General features: G+C 43.0%; 2 protein-coding genes across 6 annotated transcripts in view; one reads left to right on the top strand and one right to left on the bottom strand.

The window, feature by feature from the left end:
- tfb1m (transcription factor B1, mitochondrial) overlaps positions 1-20,503 on the bottom strand; it is a 35,143-nt gene that overhangs the window by 5,465 nt on the left and 9,175 nt on the right. The window lies entirely within an intron of this gene.
- Positions 1,360-18,026, top strand: LOC125900769 (claudin-20). 2 transcript variants are annotated; one of them, XM_049595986.1, is made up of 4 exons: positions 1,360-2,052; positions 8,899-9,074; positions 12,732-12,782; positions 13,433-18,026. In XM_049595986.1, exon 4 carries the CDS (start codon positions 13,614-13,616, stop codon positions 14,346-14,348), a length of 735 nt encoding a protein of 244 aa, XP_049451943.1. In that variant the 5' UTR covers positions 1,360-2,052; positions 8,899-9,074; positions 12,732-12,782; positions 13,433-13,613; the 3' UTR covers positions 14,349-18,026. The 2 variants fall into 2 exon arrangements, with proteins under 2 accessions (XP_049451943.1, XP_049451944.1); XM_049595987.1 differs by lacking the exons at positions 1,360-2,052; positions 8,899-9,074 and adding an exon at positions 11,940-12,082.

Here is a 20,503-nt window from a genome sequence, read left to right as displayed (position 1 = left end):
TTTCTCTGACTCCAGCTGCTGCAAGAGGTAGCAATGTATAAAACTCTCCACGGTATTAACAGTGGTTACATGAGCTTCAAAACCAGCCACAACTCAGCCTTGAGCAGAGTGACCATCCGCTACTGACCAATCAACAGACTGCAGTGTTCACAGCTCCACCTTTTAGTACCAGATCTGTGTGCTAGGTACCCCAACAGAGGGGGGACCAAAGATGGGGACGGTACAAAGCGGTTCCATTTGTAGCATCCACAGCTTTTCGCAGTGGAAACTGAAAAAAAGCATACCGAACTGAACTGTACCGTACCGCTTGGTGGAAACGGGGCTTAAGTGTATTTCCTCACTTAGTATTCCTGCTCTTAATTGTCTGCAAGCACTAAGAATATTGCTGCAAGATTACTGACTAGATGAAACACACAGTCTCATATGACCCTATACTAAAATCTCTTCACTGGCTCCCTGTCTCATACAGGACCCAGTTCAAAATTCTCATTCTTACTTACAGAGCTTTACAAAGTCAGGCTCCTGCTTATGTGGCTGAACTACTTCACCTATATTACTCAGCTCACTCTCTTAGGTCAAATGAGTAAAATCTGTTGTTTGTCCCTCACACTAGCCTCAAGATACGTGGTGATCGAGCTTTTGAGGCCATAGCATCTACATTCTGAAATGCTCTGCCTGCATCCCTATGGCCTGCTGAGTCTCTGCTGAGTCTCTGGTTTCGACAGGCATTAGGGTAACTTGTATGCACTAGCTCTGTATCGTCTTTATTTTGTGTATTCTTGTGTACTGTGATTTTTTTTCATCATGTACGTTGCACTTTTAACCACGTGGCCAGGGTAGTCACTTTATCTTCTATGTTTTGTTCTTTTATATTGTATATTGCCCTTGTAAAGCAATGTGTGACCTTTGTCTATAAAAGCGCAATATAAATACATTTTATTTACTTAACTTTCTTACCTATTTTTCATTTTAGCATTTATTAACATAAACTGTTTCACTGAACTGCAACAGCTGTTTCAGTGGTATAGAACTAGAGTGCTTAAAAGTAAGTCTGATTGAATTTACGACTGAGATGCTGCTGCTACTTCCTGTTTCAAATTAAAAGCCCTCTAGCGTTTCATACACAGTCCAGCCATATACTAGGTTTTGACAGCTTTTTATAATATCAACCAATTAATCCGCTATATCAGCCTTTAAAAATCCGATATCGGTCGACCTATAGTGGTAACTTTTGCTCCAGTTCTTCACTAGCTGCTGACTCCTGATCCTTCCTGTGTCAACCCTAAGCTAACATGACATACTGCTGAAGTAATCGTGCCAAACTCGGCAGAGCCTAACTTGTTCTCACATCACTCCCTCTTTAACTTTCATGCACATATACATCCACGCAGTCTCTCTTCATGCTATTTCTCATCACCCTTTAAAGGATTGTCTGTTCTCTTTATCTTCTAAACGCCATAATTGGATCAAAAGAACCAAAATACATTAAAAGACAAGTTCTGGATGTCTGGATCTGTGTGTGTTGGCAGTGCAAACAAGGCCATCATCTATCAAGGGTTTCTCACATGATGGCATTCAGTTCTGCAAGTTATAGCTTAAGGGGCTATCGCGCAATCAGAGAGACACTCTACTATGTGTGGACCAATGGCAAAGCCAGACAGTGAGCAGCAGAGCAGTCATCTGTCTGTCTCTCCATAGTTGGTAATAGCCTTACTTCCCTAGCGAGGGAGCACTGATACGGACTGTACTCTGACTGGCTGAGCAGACTAACAATGGGGCTCAGAGGAAAACCATCAGCAGTGATAGTCTTAATAATAATAATACATTTCATTGCCCTTAAGTTCTTTTTGGCTTTTATGGCTCTTCAAGATTCTCAATCACTCTTAATATATCAAGAAAAAAATAACAAACATTGATATAAGTAGCTCGGGACTACATCTGAGTGGAAGAGAATTTGAGATCTGAAGTGGAATGGGAATGTTTTTTGATGGATATACGAGCTGAGAAGACACACAACAGAGAGGACAGATGTTGCATAATGTACATGTGCAGGTATGTAAATGGGAGCGGACAAAAGTTGTAAAGGAAGGAAGCATGCAGGTGCATGAATGGGAATGTAACACAGCATGTTAACTTAACATTCAAAGGCAAGTCAAGCATGCAAAAGGCACATACCCGCAGACTTGTTTCCCCCTCTTACTCATACAAACACACACACACAGACAAAATAAAAGGACATCTATTCAGCTCAACGGCCCTCCTGTTGAGACTATATGCCCTGCGGAGCTCCTCGTGCATCCTTGAAGATTGTATTTCTGGATTGTGTGACTCACTCACAGCTGCCTCTTGCTTTCCACAGCTAGGGGCTGGCGTCGATAATTAGGGGAGGAAAACTAAAGTGGTCCGAGGACGCGCAAAGGATTTCTAATGAGCTGTTTAGATTCCCCTTTTTCTGCGAACAACTGAGGTAGCGCTCAAGAGCACTTGTAAACCGCAGCACTATCTCTTATCAGATCTATAGATCCCTGTGTAGTCCAGAGATGTCTGGCTGCGTCTGAGCTTCCTGCCGCAGTGGTGTTTAATGGGACAGCACTGACGGAGACGTTTTGTCTCAACTGCCCTGCAGGCTATGTGCAATAACAGTGCAGAGGAAACTTCAAACTCTTGTGTCTGACGTTAGAGGGTTCGAGATGGAGGAAGAAAGAAAGGTTGTTATGAGTTGAAGCTGTAAGTGCATGTACTGCTGGGTAAATGTAATGTTGAATTTTAATGCCGTTTTTTTCATGTTTAACACAATTTAACATTAAACAGTGACTTAATGGATGATTTGCAGTGTCAGTAATGGCCTCAGCATCTTCATGATGACTTCATTATTAATCCACTAACCCTTTTTATGATGCATTTTAAATACAAAGGCCATGTGACAGGTGTTGTCAAGGGCACTGAGAGCCGTGGCTGCATCATTTGTTTTAGTACATGAGGCTTGTATTATGACAATCAATCCCTCCACGTGTCACTTGAACATGTAAGGATTCTGGTCAGGATTTTATATCTGAATTGGGAAAAAAAATGCTTCTATCAGTGCTTTGGTGATGCAAGATCAGACCACCATCTGTTGGGAAGAAGCAATAAAAAGGAATGTCTTTAATTTCACTCTCTGCTGGAATAATTAGGCCATTTATATTCTGCACTTCATGATTTAAGAGAGGAGCAAGGGGAAAAGTCGATATTGGGACTATACAGGCAGCAGCATTTCAGCCATCAGCTTGTCCAAGTCACTTTGCTCCTATGATTTATGTATGGCCTTGCTACACGGCTTCACTAGGTAGAGCCACAGGAATATATCCCGCTCCCTGCCATTAATCCTTCCACTGATAACCTCAACATGCAAGGAAACTCCATCTTAAATCACACACTGTCACCTGGGCCCTCCGTTCAGGTGCTATGAACGTGCCCTCCCCCCCAAAACCCCCAAAAATACTTTGCATCTGCTAGGTGATCCTGAACTGGGGCAGCAGACTGACTTATTGACCCTATCTGACAACCATAATATCTCTCCTTTGCCCAGTGGCGCCCCCAAGGAGGAGCCACGGGTGGCTTTGGCCACACTAAAACAACTGCTGACTCCCCCCACTGGCCCGGCCCCCCACTGGGAAAAATAATTGGAGGCCGACATTACTGTCTTTAAGCGGCTATGGGGTGCTCAGCATGAGGGTAGTGATATCTTTGGAAATTAGACAACCTAGGGCAAGCACCGGTACCAACCATGTGGACATTGCATGACAGGAAGGGAGCTAAATACCACTCCAAACTTAGGATAAATTTTGGTGAGGGAACAACGGTATGGTCATTTTTAAAGGGTCCCTTGAACATTCACCTCAAGATATCTGAATTAAAATGGGTTCTATGGACACCCATTAGTCTCTGCAACATTTCCAAAGACTTGTTCCCAGTAATTTTTTTTCACTTACAATCAATGTACTCATTCAAATTAAAGCTGTATATTTGTCTTTTTTAAGGAAAAAAAACAACCATTCTACTTGATGAACAATGAATCACTTAACATGTATAGATACCACGGAGTAACCTCCGGAGCTGAAAAATGAAGCCAACATGGAAGTGCCAAAAACTGCAGTTCCACTAATGTCCACTGGAGGCTGGCCCCAGAGGCAAGTTCACATGTTTACAGTAAGGGAGGGCAGTATATATTACAGTGCATATTACATTATTTCAGGGTATTTTTGCGATAATGATATTCTTGACGATATGACACACACAACGTCTTAAATGTCTTATTAATTTAAGAACATAGAGTTGTAACAAAATAAGTTATAAAGGTTGACATGCCAACCTAACAGTTCACCTTCAAATATTCAGTAAAAACTAAACAAAAATGATCTCTCATTTCTTTAGTTTGTAAACAATAACAGTTATTTAGAGTGAGATTCAGATTCTTTATACAATATTAATAGTTCAACAAAGTAAAATCTACCACAAATTACACATTAAACAGTTCCCAAATACAAAAATTCTACCCTGGGATCTTCAGCCGCTAAATGACTTCCCTCTGAGTGGTAACTCCCTAAAAGAGACTGAGAAGTCCGGGGCTGTTCATCAAACATTTAGGACGCCACAGTTTATTCCAGGCTACTGAAGCTGCTCCTCTTTTTGGAATCAAGGCGGAGTCTGTAATAATTTTGCTTTCAGCCATGCTTGTTGTTGCCGTGGGTAACAGTATGACGTCAATGTGTCAACAAGTCCAAATATTGCGAGTATCACAATATGAATTTTTCACATCATATTAAAAATTACACAGGTATTATCACGAACATGGCACACCACTAGCTTACAGCCCTGTGCACAACATGGTTTTAGTCTCTGTAACTAATTCCCCCCTTCATTACAACTGCACGGAGTTGTATTTTTACAAAACTAATCCCTTTATATCTTATTAAGGCTTAAAGTTATGCATAAGTAAGGGCGGGTCGTTTTGAGTGATGGGCTGTCTACCGGAAGTGTCCTTGACTTCTCAGTCAGATCCATCCCTTGCTCCCCCACAGTGCCAGCCTCTCGCCTAGATGCTGTCCCTCCTGGCTTCAAAAAAATCAAGATGGCGATGGCCGAAATGCCTGACATGAGGCTTTAAAACAGGAGTCAACAAACCAATGGGTGACATACAGGTAGCTACAGCCATTATTTTTACAGTCTATAATACATAATGCATTAAAACAGTAATGTTGTGGAACTCAAAATACTAACTGTACCAGTGTTAGTCTATGCACATCAGATAAAACTGAAATTAATTGTGAAATAAAAACCAAAGTACAGTACAGGCCAAAAGTTTGGACACACCTTCTCATTCAATGTGTTTTCTTTATTTTCATGACTATTTACATTGTAGATTCTCACTGAAGGCATCAAAACTATGAATGAACACATGTGGAGTTATGTACTTAACAAAAAAAGGTGAAATAACTGAAAACATGTTTTATATTCTAGTTTCTTCAAAATAGCCACCCTTTGCTCTGATTACTGCTTTGCACACTCTTGGCATTCTCTCCATGAGCTTCAAGAGGTAGTCACCTGAAATGGTTTTCCAACAGTCTTGAAGGAGTTCCCAGAGGTGTTTAGCACTTGTTGGCCCCTTTGCCTTCACTCTGCGGTCCAGCTCACCCCAAACCATCTTGATTGGGTTCAGGTCCAGTGACTGTGGAGGCCAGGTCATCTGCCGCAGCACTCCATCATTCTCCTTCTTGGTCAAATAGCCCTTACACAGCCTGGAGGTGTGTTTGGGGTCATTGTCCTGTTGAAAAATAAATGATCGTCCAACTGAACGCAAACCGGATGGGATGGCATGTCGCTGCAGGATGCTGTGGTAGCCATGCTGGTTCAGTGTGCCTTGAATTTTGAATAAATCCCCAACAGTGTCACCAGCAAAACACCCCCACACCATCACACCTCCTCCTCCATGCTTCACAGTGGGAACCAGGCATGTGGAATCCATCCGTTCACCTTTTCTGCGTCTACAAAGACACGGCGGTTGGAACCAAAGATCTCAAATTTGGACTCATCAGACCAAAGCACAGATTTCCACTGGTCTAATGTCCATTCCTTGTGTTTCTTGGCCCAAACAAATCTCTTCTGCTTGTTGCCTTAGCAGTGGTTTCCTAGCAGCTATTTGACCATGAAGGCCTGATTCGCGCAGTCTCCTCTTAACAGTTGTTCTAGAGATGGGTCTGCTGCTAGAACTCTGTGTGGCATTCATCTGGTCTCTGATCTGAGCTGCTGTTAACTTGCGATTTCTGAGGCTGGTGACTCGGATGAACTTATCCTCAGAAGCAGAGGTGACTCTTGGTCTTCCTTTCCTGGGTCGGTCCTCATGTGTGCCAGTTTCGTTGTAGCGCTTGATGGTTTTGCGACTCCACTTGGGGACACATTTAAAGTTTTTGCAATTTTCCGGACTGACTGACCTTCATTTCTTAAAGTAATGATGGCCACTCGTTTTTCTTTAGTTAGCTGATTGGTTCTTGCCATAATATGAATTTTAACAGTTGTCCAATAGGGCTGTCGGCTGTGTATTAACCTGACTTCTGCACAACACAACTGATGGTCCCAACCCCATTGATAAAGCAAGAAATTCCACTAATTAACCCTGATAAGGTACACCTGTGAAGTGGAAACCATTTCAGGTGACTACCTCTTGAAGCTCATGGAGAGAATGCCAAGAGTGTGCAAAGCAGTAATCAGAGCAAAGGGTGGCTATTTTGAAGAAACTAGAATATAAAACATGTTTTCAGTTATTTCACCTTTTTTTGTTAAGTACATAACTCCACATGTGTTCATTCATAGTTTTGATGCCTTCAGTGAGAATCTACAATGTAAATAGTCATGAAAATAAAGAAAACGCATTGAATGAGAAGGTGTGTCCAAACTTTTGGCCTGTACTGGATATCAGCATGCAATTCCTTAACTCTCATTATAGACACAGTTTTCAATTAGCCCATTTACTTCAACAGCATAATCTAATTGCTGAAATACAGTAATGTTCTTTTAGTTTTGGAGTGCCACCCTAAGATTTTCAGTGGCGCCATCTGGCCACCTCTATGACAAATTTGGGGCGCCACTCCCCCCTTTTCCTTTCCCCAGGTGTCAGTAAGGATCTTACATACTAAGCAGACAGAGACTGGGAATGCTCTGACGGTAATCATGTCTTGTAGGCTTGGGAAAACCATCCTATTTAGTAGGGAAAAACGAGGGAATCATTACCCCTAATTTGGACTCTAAATTAGATTGTTATGTAAGGATCTATACTCAAGCCCATGAAAATTCCTCTTGCTCTGTCTCTCTCTATTCGACTAATCTGATCAAAGCTCTTGAAAAGACTTTGAACCTGCTTCTCTCCTTACATATGGTACTCTAAACAATCTGATAAAACAACACCTTGCACTTCCACTGTAAAAGGACATCTTATACTGCCGATTCCCCTGGTAGAGCGTTTGAAAAGGGCAAAATATGAGAGATCTCTATCTAAAAGTCACACATCTGCTTTTGTCTGAAACCCAAGACCTTTTCTGACCCACTTGAGTACAATAGCCCTGCATCTATATTAAGATACTTGTGAGTTACCATATTACATGCGTTTGACCTTCCCAAAGCTCAGCAGGGAACTCTATTACTCCAGCTTTGCCCTGTGGTTCTCCAGCTCCCCTTTCCACCTCCAACGTCTCTTTCTTGGTGAGTCCTTGCCCAATGGCGTGTGAGCAGTAATTTGTCATGTCCCTCTAAGCGTAACCAAGACGAGATGGCAGGGGCCCTGGGGCACCAGCCACCGTGCTACCTGAACCACCAACACTTGCGCTTACATAATGGCAGGTTCTGAGAAAGAGCAGGGAGATGGAAGAAAGCTATATACAGCCAGGGAATACAAGAGAGAAAAGCTCACAGCGAGCCTGCAAAGGGGGGAAGAGCTGCATTAATCATGACAATACCTTGAGAAGACAACCTCCATTACATCAGTGGAGGGAGACAGCCTCTCGGAGAGGAGAAGGCAGCAGTCAATGCTGCTGAATATAGGAGGATGATGTTGCTTGAGGGGTTGGGGAGGAAGGGTTTTGGCTTCCTGTGCAGCCCAGCGTACTTCCCATGAAATCGCCCATGGCATTCACACAGGACACTCACGACTGTAGCCCTAGTCTTTGACAAGATCAGCTCCTTGGGGAGTTGCTTTCGTCATAGAAAAACTTGAACTTTGCCCAAAAATGTGAAATTTACTGGACCAGCAGAACAGCAAATGGGAACATGGGAAAATTGTTTTGATTGGATATTCACAAACTCATAAATGCCAGTCCTAATGAAGTAACCTCAGGAGACTCTTTATTAAAGTCATGGCAGTAATTCTGCAACATGTCACGAGTGTTTTGCCTTGGACAGGTTTACACATATTATCTAAGGTGATACTGGACCCGGGCCCTGCTCTACAACAAGATTGCATTGACAGCGACATCACAGCTATCACACGACACCTTGCCATCTCCGCTGCAAACAGGCCGCCTTTGCAAGACGATGAGCACGAAAACCAATTACGCAAGGCAGGACATAAAAGAGGAAAATGCAAATTGAACGATAAAAGCCCCTCGTGTGGGCAAAAGGGAGCGTGGCTGGTCCGGCTGTGCCTCAGAGCTATGCTGCAAAAAAAAAAAAAAGGGGCTATAGAGCTCTGCTGTGAGGTGATAAAATAAAGGGGACCACGCTTATAATAGCCTGCAATATCTTCACACATCACAGAGTCACACACGGGCGTATGTTAACTGCGTTTTGCTCTTCTCTCCTTCCATCTTTTTCACTCCTTTTATCTTCTCCCTTTATAATCTATTTATTTATTTATCTTACTCCCCACAGCACAACACCAGCATCAGCACTTAGGATCTCATCGGTTACAAGGAGACAGGTCACACACGCCATACTGTACTGCGTGTCTGTGGAAAACTGGAGAATTTCTCTCCCCGCTGCAGTGGTATCCCACAAAGAGCCCACAGAGAGCAGTGTTGAAGGTCGACACCAACATCACACTGGAGGTAATGTGGTGTGCACTGTCCCCGCATGCTGGCCAGATTTCATTTTAAGAAAGGGTCTCTTAGGGGTAGTTTATGGGGAAAACAATGGCTGGAGAGTGCACTGGGCCATATTTCACAAACAGATCAATAGCTAAACAAATCAATTGCTACCAACCTATCTGCACGTAATGGCCACACATCAATGCCTGGTCATTATACTGTAAGTGGAGGGATAGGCAAAATCATTTCCCGCAGCTGGCTGCTTTTGCCGATTTGCCCATGCAGCAAAATAACAGCAACACACATCTGCGTTTCCAAGGGTATCAGGTCTATTAGTTGTGTCTGATTTTTCTCTCCTCTCTCTCTCATTTTGTCCTCTTTGTCATTCATGAATCAAGGCCACCGTAGCCACTCCCTCCCTTGTTGTATGTCCTCTACAGAGAGGAGAGGGAAGACAGGGGCGCAGCTGTGAGTTTTAGGCTCCTGCTAACTGACGCCTGACGAAGATGATGCCCCAGGGAGGGTCAGTTTTGGCATGGTGAGGTACACATGCTCCTCTGGACTGACACATAAACAAACAAAGCTTCGTACAATATAACTCTGACCAGCTCATCTGGTCGTAATGATAGCAGATTTTTCTTCTGTCTTAATTAGATTACACTTCCCAGTTGTGTAGTGGGGCTATGTTTGGATATCTTATCTAGACTTTGCATCTTGGGCATTTCTTATCTTCTAACAACAGCAGTATTGCATTATGATCACTGAGCAGCTCAGTGCTGCCCAGTAATGGATTTCGTTTTAATTTGTTAGTTTAAATTACACAGCGAGAACCGTTTTCACCATCCTGAATGAAGTCTGAAGGAAATAATGTCGCTCTTCATAGCCACCTCCTATTGAGCAACAATATCATTCTGCCAAACTTCATGCATTATTAAAAATGTTGCCATTTTTGTCATTCTTGGTTTCTTTAGTTTTTTTGACTTGATGGGAAGGTGTACATCACATTTTGTAATTACATAACTTTTTAGCATTTAAGTACTGTACTGTTCTTTTCACAAAAATCTATTCTCCAGACAGGCTAACTAAAGAATATTAACAATAGACTAAAATCCACCAGCTTGTATGCACTGTAGAAACTGTAGAATTTTAGCACAACTTTTCAGTTTAGCTTATGATTAATTAGTAGTGTGGAGATAGGCTGTGGTTTGGTAACATAGATAGCTGACAATAAAAATAGAAATGAGATGAAATAAATTAGAAAATTTTAGCTACCCCACCCTGGAATAATGTGTTGAAGGGACAGTTCATCCCAAAATCACATATTTTTTTTACTATTTTCTGTAGTGCTACTTATCAATCTAGATTGTTTTGGTGTGTGTTGTTGGGTGTTGGAGATATTGGCCATAGATATGTCTGCTTCCTCTTGAATATCATGGAACAAGATGGCTTGTGGTGCTAAAAGCGCCAAAAATTGTATTTTATTTTTTTAAATAATAAAAAAATTGAAAACTCCACTGTGTTGGGTAAGTTACTCTCAAAATGTAATATAAAACATATTACTAGTTACCTTCATTCGAAAGTAATAATTAACATTACAATATTACTTTCTGTGTAGAGTAGTAAGGTACTTATTGCACTACTTCTATAAAAAGGGGCTCAGAATAATTAATGTTGATTTTAAATGGATGAGGGTCATGTTGTGTCACAGCAGGCAATCAAAGCACAGAAGCTCCAGTTTATTACAGTTCATTTCAAATCCAGTGCTGAGCAGGTCTGACCCCGTCTTCACATACAGTGGTTACCACTTTGTATTAAAATCCCCTGCTTAGATTACTAATAGCATAATGATACAGAACAGCCAAATAGCCTTTATTTTTTTAAATAAATTAATAGCCTTGGACAGAGGGAGGGTCAGGCAGAGGATCAAAGTCTAATGTTGAGATATAGATAAATATTTGTGGGCCTATGATATGAAACACAATAAATGTTATGCATATGAACAGGACTGTGTGCCGGCGGAGCTCTGCAGTTGTAGGAGACGTGAATGGAAACACATCCAAAATATACTAACATCATCCATATATGTCAATTACCAGGACGAGGAAAAAAACAAACCAGAGGCCAGCTCCTTCTCCCTGCTGCTTTCAGGCAGCCTTAGGATGCAAAAGCAGAACAGGATACGGTGTAGGTTTATGAATGGAAACACACTGCACATGATAATGCACATGATCACCGGCACCCTTCTATAAAGTAGTGTATAATGAATGACACAACACACAACAACCTTCAGGGAATTTTTTTTCTGGTGGCGTACTGGTGGAAGTGGATCAGTGTGGATCAGTGTGGTTGAATGGAAAAATTAAAACAATAAACAGTTTATTTCGGGCGGTAACGTGTTACGTCACATTGTAAATATAATAATATTACCTGCATTATTAAACCGCAATGTCTCTTTTCAGAAATCATGTCCTGGTTACTCAAGATATTCCACAGACACAAAAGTAGGTGTGCACAGATGCACGCATGAGTAGATCTACTCATGGACAAGACGCTTGTGTTCATGACAGTGCAAGATATAAACAACACTGGCATGCTCCTCGGCTGAGCTGCTGGTAATAGATGCACTCGTCCTTCTGCGCAGTGATATGGTTGGCAGGTGTATTTGGTAGAAAAAAAGTAGTTCCGACGTGAAACTGCTCACATGTGCTGTGGACTATCTTGAGTAACCAGGTCATGATTTCTGGAACGAGACATTGCTGTTGAATTTTTCAAATGTATGTTTTTGGCGCTTTGAGCACCACAAGCTGATAAACTGTCCCTTTAACTTATTGTCTATAGTGTATTTCTGTGAGGAAAAGTAGTTCCGATAAAAACTGATAAGACAATATCCCTGGGATTAGCCTAGTGTTATTTAGAGTAACGTTAGCTTAGTCACTGTTTCTGTGAAGAGACACGTCTGCTTAAATTTGTACAAAAGTAAATAAAACCAAAGCTTTCTACATATAACTGCTAATGTCACACGTCTAGAGGTAAATTATAAGAGTTTTTTTTTAAAATAATTGTATTTTGGGTAGACTGGCAGTCATAGCTTTTAGACATGAAAGCTAGCTCACTGGTAGCTAATTGACACTAACCGAACGTTAGCATTTTCTTTGTTAGCTAACTCTCACCATGGATGTTTTCCCAGGTGATATTTTGATGATTCACCGTAAAAAAAAAATCTATTTACTTTTATTTATTTACAAGGTAAATGGCATTCTGCCTTAAGGACGATAAAAATAAGGTTAGTGAGCTAATTATTCGTTTAATTGGTTGTTGTCAGGAGAGGGTGACACAGTGGCAGTCGGAGGCAGTTCAGTGATTTTCAGCCGTTTATAAAGTTGTTGTGAGGCAGAGACCGCTATTCTCCAGCACACACACACACACACACACACACACACACACACGCACCGGCGAAGAGAGAGGGGGAGAGAGAGAGGCAGGGAGAGCCGGAGCGCTACGGTTATTTCTCCCCGGCTCCGGCCAAGCCTGTGTGGTCGATAGAGCAGGGATGTCCTCTCAAACACTGTTGCAGAGAAAATGGATGGCTTGAATGGACCCGCGATCCGGGCTGAATCCCGCTCCTCGCCCCCTCACCAGCCTGCTGTCTTTTCAATGTGTGACTGTGTGTGTTTACAGGAATCACTGCGAACAACGTGACGCGTCAGCGCCAGCTCTGCACCAGCCGGGGTAAGGGATTATTTCAACATCGCTTTTTCTCCTCCTTGGATCAAAAACACAGCAAACAATTAAGACTATTGTGATTGTTTATTTAAAGCTAGAACGACGTATTTATTTAGATGACTGAAATCACAATGCGCCGGCTAGGAAGTCCGAGAAAATAGTAATAAAAACAACTGCTTCATTCACAAAGTTTAATTCTAGCGGCTGACACAATTGCATAATGAACTGGTATTTTACCTAAAGATAATGTTGTGTATCTGATAATAAGGCAGGCTCAGTTTATGAGGAAAACAGCAGTGAAATCAAAGTGGTATAATATACAGTATATATGAGTGGAGTGAGGGCACTGCAGCTTTAAGTCCACATAGCTATTGAGCATTGCAAATACCACAAACTCATTTCTCCCTCTCCAATAACAGCTCTATGGGGCTCCGGTAAGGAAAAGGAGAAGGCAGCACATAGAAAATGCATACATGCACAACAGCCTCAGTGTTTTGCTTACCTAGAGCCAGCTCTTATCGCTCGTGCTTCACGCTGCCCCTTTGTTTCCAGCCAGAAAAGTCTGTGCTTGTGTTAGGTGAATGAGGGGAGAAAGGAGGAGGGAGAAAGAGGGGACCCACTCAGTTCAATTTCTCATTTCCGTCTCTCTCCTCCAGTCCAGTGGAGCCGCAGCTGAGGAGCTGAGGAACTGGGGATTTGACTGGCAGCTGGTACACCACTAAGGGAGGGGAGAGAGGCGGCTGGGCAGTGGGGTCGACGAGCCTAGCTGGCACTGGGTGAATGCTGCCTGGCGAGGACAAGGGTTGAGGCGGCAGCAGCATCAACTTGAGAAGGAGCATGGCGTCCACGGGCATGCAGATATTTGGATTTGTCCTGGCGCTGTTGGGCATCATGGGTGCTATGGTGGCCACTCTGCTGCCCAACTGGAAGGTCAGCGCAGATGTGGGCTCCAATATCATCACAGCGATTTCCCAGATGCAGGGTCTGTGGATGGACTGCACATGGTACAGCACAGGCATGTTCAGTTGCACACTTAAGTATTCGGTGCTTTCACTACCTGCGTACTTGCAGACTGCCCGCACCACTATGGTGCTCTGCTGCGTGATGGCTGCCATGGGCCTCTGCCTTGCATCCCTGGGACTAAAATGCACACGCTGGGGCGGTGGACGGCGTTCCAAGCGGCACGCCGCAATTGCCAGTGGTGGCTGCTTCGTCGCTGCAGGCTTTCTGTGCCTGGTGCCTGCTTCCTGGTTTACCAACGAGGTCATCACCAACTTCCTGGACTCCAGTGTGCCCGAGAGCAATAAGTTTGAGCCTGGGGGTGCTGTGTATGTGGCCTTTGTATCAGCAGGATTTCTTTTTGTTGGGGGGTCCATCTTCTGTATGTCCTGCTCGGGGAAGAGGCATGGACCCCAGGACCTGGTCCTGCTTCCTCCCCCTGACAAATTGCTGCTCCAGCAGCAGCAGCAGCAGCAACAGCTGCTCCAGCAGCAGCAGGAGCTCCAGCACCAGTACTGCTCTCTCTCCCCATTAGACAATAAGACTGGCTACAGCCTGCAGGACTATGTGTAATAAAGCAGCGCTGTGTACGCTACGGCTAAAGGGAGATGAGCCTGAGGGGGAACCATCACGGCTTATGCTACACACTAGGCTCCACTCCAGATGGAGGTGGAGAAAAAATAAGAGAGGAGGGCAACAACTTTGAATTCATTTTCCCTTCTCCTCTATCTTGCTCTTCTCCCTTTTTCTGTTTTGCAAGCACAAGCAGTGGAGGTATTCCCTGAGCAGCGCCTTGGAACAAACAGTGTGAATGTGTAAGGAGCCAGGATAAGGTGCTGCAGCATCGAAGGAAGCCGCTAACCAAATGCAGACATCCTTCATCAGTAAATCAAAAAAAGAGTTCCCCGGGGAATGGATTAAGCAAATAAGGAAGCCTTCTGTGTAGATTTTGTTTTCCTCACCAAAGGTTTGAATTGAAAGAAAAAAAAGCAATCATTTAGCTGCTATTTACAATCGTCTGGTACCCTCTCAATTGACAAAATAGGCAATATAATGCCTGAGAAACGTTTTCATAGCAAGCCATTGTAGTTTTTCGTATACCTATCCACTAGAATGCTACAAAGAATTGATTGAAATAAATAGTCATATTTTTGTTAGCTAGAATGATGTTGATATTTTGCCTCTAAAGCATGCTGTGTGGAGCCTGTCTGTGTATTAATACAGCGGCATGCCTGGTAGAAGACTGAGACATAGCCACAAAATGCCTGTGCCTGAAAAGCTGTAGAGACATTACCCTGCTGTAACTGTTCAAAGAGGACTGTCAGGAGGAGTAGACGTGGACTGCTGGGCTGGATTTGAGACAGATAATGCAGACAAACAGTTGCCTGCTTCTCTCTCTGCAGGTGGAAACATGAGAGAGATGGAGAGAAATTGATAGAAAGAAATTCAATGCTTAAGCAGAGTGGACTATCTGATGTGCGGTTTCTGTTTTCCCACCCAGACAAAAACATACTGCCTGTAAGTTGCAGCTACCCATCCTAATCCATCTACCCATTTCTGCACGCCCTCAGACATGCACACCCACACACTTCCTCATGCTCTTGTGTGTGTTTGTGTACACCGTAAACACTCAGACACGCCGGCTCTTTGCATGTGCTTTTCACTCCTGTCATCCTCCTCCGCACTGCCATGGAAACAGAATTCGGCATTCAAATATGTGTATTGTCTGGGGGTATGTGCATGTCACTCAGTGATCTGAAGTTGTTTAGGGGGGCATCTTTTTCTCCAGGCATGGCTCCAGAAGCTTTAATCAGAGCCTTTGCTCACACTCCTTTCACTAATCCCCTTTATTACCCAGTGACATGAGGCAGCATCCCTGTTACATGGTCAGAGGTTTTGGAAAATGCTCTCCTTCGCTGCCCCCCTGCTATGGTGTCTATACCATGCGAGTAGACTCACAGGGATGAACGGCTGTTTAATGGTGCAGTGGCGGGGAGGCTAAGACGAGGCACAAAAGGAGAGGCTTCTTGAGTCATGGTCGACTGGGTAGCTGTGTGGCAGGCAGCTAAAAAAGGTTTGAGTCATTCTCCATATGTGACTTGTTTTCAAAGTGCGTCAGCAGTGCGCATATGCTACCAGTCTGCACCTGCAGAAGGTCTCAGTGTCTTAATTGCAGCCACTTGACTATGCCACCATTCCTCCTTTCCGTACTGGTCACTCTCTTATTTTCTCTCTTTGCTTCCTCTGTCCTGTATGTGTCACATGTCACATAGATGTGATTGCTGACAAGAGAAAGCTGATGCATGCTGAAAGCGTGGCCACCCCAACACACACGCGCATAAACAAAACTCCCACCTACTAACATGTCAGTAGCACTGTTACGCTTCCAGGCAGTAATGTTCCAGAGTGTGTCTACTCTTTACTGAGGGGTGGGGGGATATCTGGGGTTTTCATGCTTCAGACAGGCCTTGGCATTGATGTATAGAACTGCACATTCTCTCCGTTTTTCTCATAAACATGCAGCTTCCTGGGGGAGAGCAGATGGCTAAGCCCAGCTCGCCACCTGCAGGCTGCTGCCGGCACGCCACGGGCATCTCTGTGGGCATCACTGCCGGCCCTGGCAGCCCTCTAGGGCCAGGTTTCCACCCACCCTGACTTAGCCATCTTGCCCAGCACAGACTACAGCTGACAGAACTGGCCTCCTGACAATAACTCACTGCCCAGGCACCATAACCAATGCAATAAACAAAGAAGAATGTGCCATGTCATCAACTAATACTGACACGTTATGTGTTTGGAGAATGTGCCAAAATCGTCTCATGATGACACGTTTTAATACTATCTGGAGTTCGTTCTGTTTATTTTTTTATTGCGTTGTTTGTACGTGAATTATACATCAGCAAATGTTTTATGGATTTGTGATTTGTTCTGCCAGACTAAGTCTCAAGTCAACTAGATGCTTGTGTACAGTCCAGTGCAGCTTTCGAGGGTTATTTTAAATCCTCTTTATTCCTCATTTCCCAAAGCACAGCAAGACTTCACCGGGATGAGAGTTTTCGTCGGAAAGACACGAGTGTGGTATTTTCTAAAGAATAAAAAAAGAGTTGTTTCAGGAATTCTGGTTCATTGTAAGTCTGTGACAACTGTACACAAGTATCTAGGCTTTCAAGGTGTTTGTTTTTCACTGAGGGATCAGGATTCCCTCAGATTGTTTTCAATATAAAATACAATATCATGTTCATACCATATCTTCTTTATAAGAAGACGACTCAGTGCACCTTTACTTTATTTGACAGCAGTTTGTTTCAAACGGCTGAGCATTCCAAGCTCCCTGGACCAGTACAAACACATAACACCACTGGCACTCTGGAGAAAAAGGGAACAATTTCTGTCTGATGGGATTCAGCAGGAAAACAAGAGCTAGAGGTTTCTCTTTTTTGTGGCTGTGCAGCTTAATCATCAGCACGCAATTTCATTAGCTTATAAATGGCCAGAGTGCAAAGTGACTAGGTCCTAAAAGTTCTGAAGAGTTACAACTCTCCTGCATATACTGTACCAAGACGTTGATTTATCATTTTGATAACTGCAGCTTATTTTTGTGGATGCTTTAGCACTTCTTACTTTGCCAGAGCATATTTGTGATGATTAACAGTTCACAAGTTCTGATACAGTTGTCTCAATGTGCTTGTGCAAGTAGTTCTATTTTTTACCAATAAAACTATTTTGTGAAAGCAACATGTCTGCTGTATGTAGCCTGCGTGCGAGTCTTGTGTGCTTTTATGTGTGGGGATGATAAGGATGGAGATAGCATTCATTCTCCTGCCAGATCTACAGATTGTTGGATAGTACAGGCTGTGCTGAGTGCGGCAGGCAGGCTGCTCATACACAGCACCCAGGAATACAGCAGCATCAGTCCAACTAAAACATGCATCCATAAAACATTACTGTGTGGAGATGGGTTTTGAAAAAGGAATTCTTCTTTTAATACCACATCCAGTCTCTGCCAATCTCTCCTCGCTGAGATGATAGCAAAGGGTAATAGATGAATAAAATTACTTAAGGGAGGTTAAGGGAACGGGCAATATCTGATCTCAGTTGTCAGGTGTATCTGACACAGGGTCATGAGTTTACTGACAACACCTGAAGCAACTGCTGATTAAAGATGACCAAAAGAGAAGAATAACATGCAGTGAGAGGTCGTGTATGATAGACATGCACGTAAGGGGCCAAACTGATGACGGATTATTAAATGCTGGCTAAGTAACAACACATTTCTGTACTGAAATTCTAAATGATGTGTTTGGTAATTTAGAAACAGTGAATAGTTTGTTCACTAGAGAGCACTAATATGAAGATGCTTGAGAATGCTTGATCAACAGAGATATAATCTGCAAGGGTTTTGATAAACAATAAAATGTTTGAGTCGCTCTTTGAGGCAAAAAGTCCAATCATTTAATGGTTCCAGCTACTTCAGTGTTTTGTCTTTGTCTTGTTTTGAGTTTTGAGCAGAAAAACAACAGGTGCTTTGATGTACGGCTGCGCCTAATGATTGTTTTCACTGCTGATTAATCTGTAAATAACTTTCTCAATTAATTAATTAATTAATTTGTTGTTTGGTCTAGGAATTGTCAGAAAATTGTGAAAAATGTCCCCCAAAGCCACAGATGATGTCCTCAAATGTCTTGTTTAGTCCACAACTAGGGTTGGGTACCGAAACTCTGTACTTTTTGTACTTGGTACCGATTCACTTAAAATGAATCGGTGCCAAATTTTGGTACCTGAGGTGGAGGCAGAGCGAGAGTGCATGACTCGCACCTCAGATTCAGCAACAATGGCGACAAAAAAAATGTGCAGACAAAAGTTAATGTGCAGCACTGTTCCTAAATGTTCTCAAACCGAAAAGTACCAAAGTACCGAAATAAGGTACTGTTTGGTACCGGTACCGAATTCCAGATACCGGTACCGGTACCATATCGGTTCAGTTATGAACGGTACCCAACCCTATCCACAACCAAAAGATATTGTCACAGAGGAGTAAAGTAACCAGAAAAATATTCACAATTAAGAATCATGTGGAAGGTGCCCAGTAGCTCATTAGGTAGGGCGGGCACCCCATGTACAAAGGTAGGGGCCGTGCCACAGTGGCCGTGGGCCCAACTCCAGCCGGCGGCCCCCTGCTGCATGCCAACCCCTCCTCTCTCCCACGCCTCAAAACTGTCTCATCATTAAAGGCAAAAAATAATCCCTCAAAAAATGTTTGACAGTTTTGACTTTTTGTCTTTATTTAAACTACTCAAACCAATTCATTGATGTTCAAATTAGTTGGTGATTAATTTCATGGGTGACAACTAATCGGTAAATTGTTGTAGTTCTACTTTGATGACATCACCTTGAGCTTCAGGAAACTGTGACTGAGATTTTCCAGATGATAAATCAAGGGAATAATCTGCAGATTAATCGAAAATGGAAAAAATAAAAAGTTCCAGCTCAGCTGACAAGTTTATTTTTTAACTGTAAAATGTCCCGTTCAGTACATGTCAGGGAAAAAAAAAAAAAAAAAGTTATTCAGAGATTTAAACTGCTCAGTATTTTAAAATATACAGATTTTACAGTCCTGCATCTGTTAGGCTTCAGTACATGGAACTATGAAACTGAACACACGCATTAACAAGATAACCGATCTGTGACAAAGGCAATCTTAGTTTGAAACAAACATCCCGTCCTGGAAATGCGTGTCATTAAATTGGCTCTGGCTGTGCCAAAACAAGTTTGCACAACTTCCTATATGAAGAAGTCTCCAGCCCTGAGCAGAGTTAGTTTTAAATCAGAATACTGTACTGTATGCTCTCAAACATTACCATCTTTGTCTTATACTGTAGCCTTCTTGCCTCAGATGGGGTGCTTGTTTAATAGTTAGTTTCCGAATGAATCTGGGCTCTCATTACAGCTGATTGGAGCCTCGTCGACACCGACTGAGTGAGAATGTGCTTTCCTGAAACAAACATGGATTATTCAAGGCTCCCTCTTATTCTCCCACTCCTCTTGGTTATGCAGCAAGAGTGCAGATCAAATAACTGCTCCTCTCGTGGGGGAACGCTAATAAGATCTGCTCCTCTGTGTATTTAACCTACATTTTCCATCAAAGGCTTTCACCCCAAGTTGCCGCTATGACAGATCCGGAATGTGAGGGGAGGTGAGCGCTTGTCAATTTCAGGCAGGGGTTAATCATGCGTCAGGCTTCTCTTTGAACTTCACTGCCACGTCAAAATTCGCAGATTACTTTTATTGACCTACTTGACCAGCGAATAACCTTTCCAAAGATCAGCGGCAGAAAAAAGAAATGTGGAAGACTATGAGACGACAGCGCATGAGAACTTATTGCTCTCTGACCGAGATGGATATCGGAGCATGTTAAGGAACTGTAGTGCCATCGCTCAGCAATGCTCCATTAGCGATTACCTCATTGCTCAAAATACAGCGAGCACCCAAATTGCTCTAATGTGTCACCATACTTAATGTTTGGCTTTTTGTTTTGGACAGCCGTTATGCTCATGAAGGTTCATATCGGAGATATAATGTGGTCATCAACGCTGAGGGAGAATGACCTTCCTTTGTTGCTCCGCTCTGGTCCCCAGTGCTCATGTGAGGCTGGGGGAATAACAGCAATGACCTTGGCTGCGCAGTTAACTGCTGAGAAAGGCAGTAAAAGCTATGGAGATGACAAAAGG

Source organism: Epinephelus fuscoguttatus, linkage group LG14 (assembly GCF_011397635.1).
Source record: "Epinephelus fuscoguttatus linkage group LG14, E.fuscoguttatus.final_Chr_v1".
In the NCBI taxonomy this organism is placed as follows: domain Eukaryota; kingdom Metazoa; phylum Chordata; class Actinopteri; order Perciformes; family Serranidae; genus Epinephelus; species Epinephelus fuscoguttatus.
This window is presented reverse-complemented; position numbering and strand designations above follow the sequence as displayed.

Bases quoted from the DNA above. Each gene is read 5' to 3' on its own strand.
- LOC125900769 (XM_049595986.1), top strand. From the start codon at position 13,614: ATGGCGTCCACGGGCATGCAGATATTTGGATTTGTCCTGGCGCTGTTG.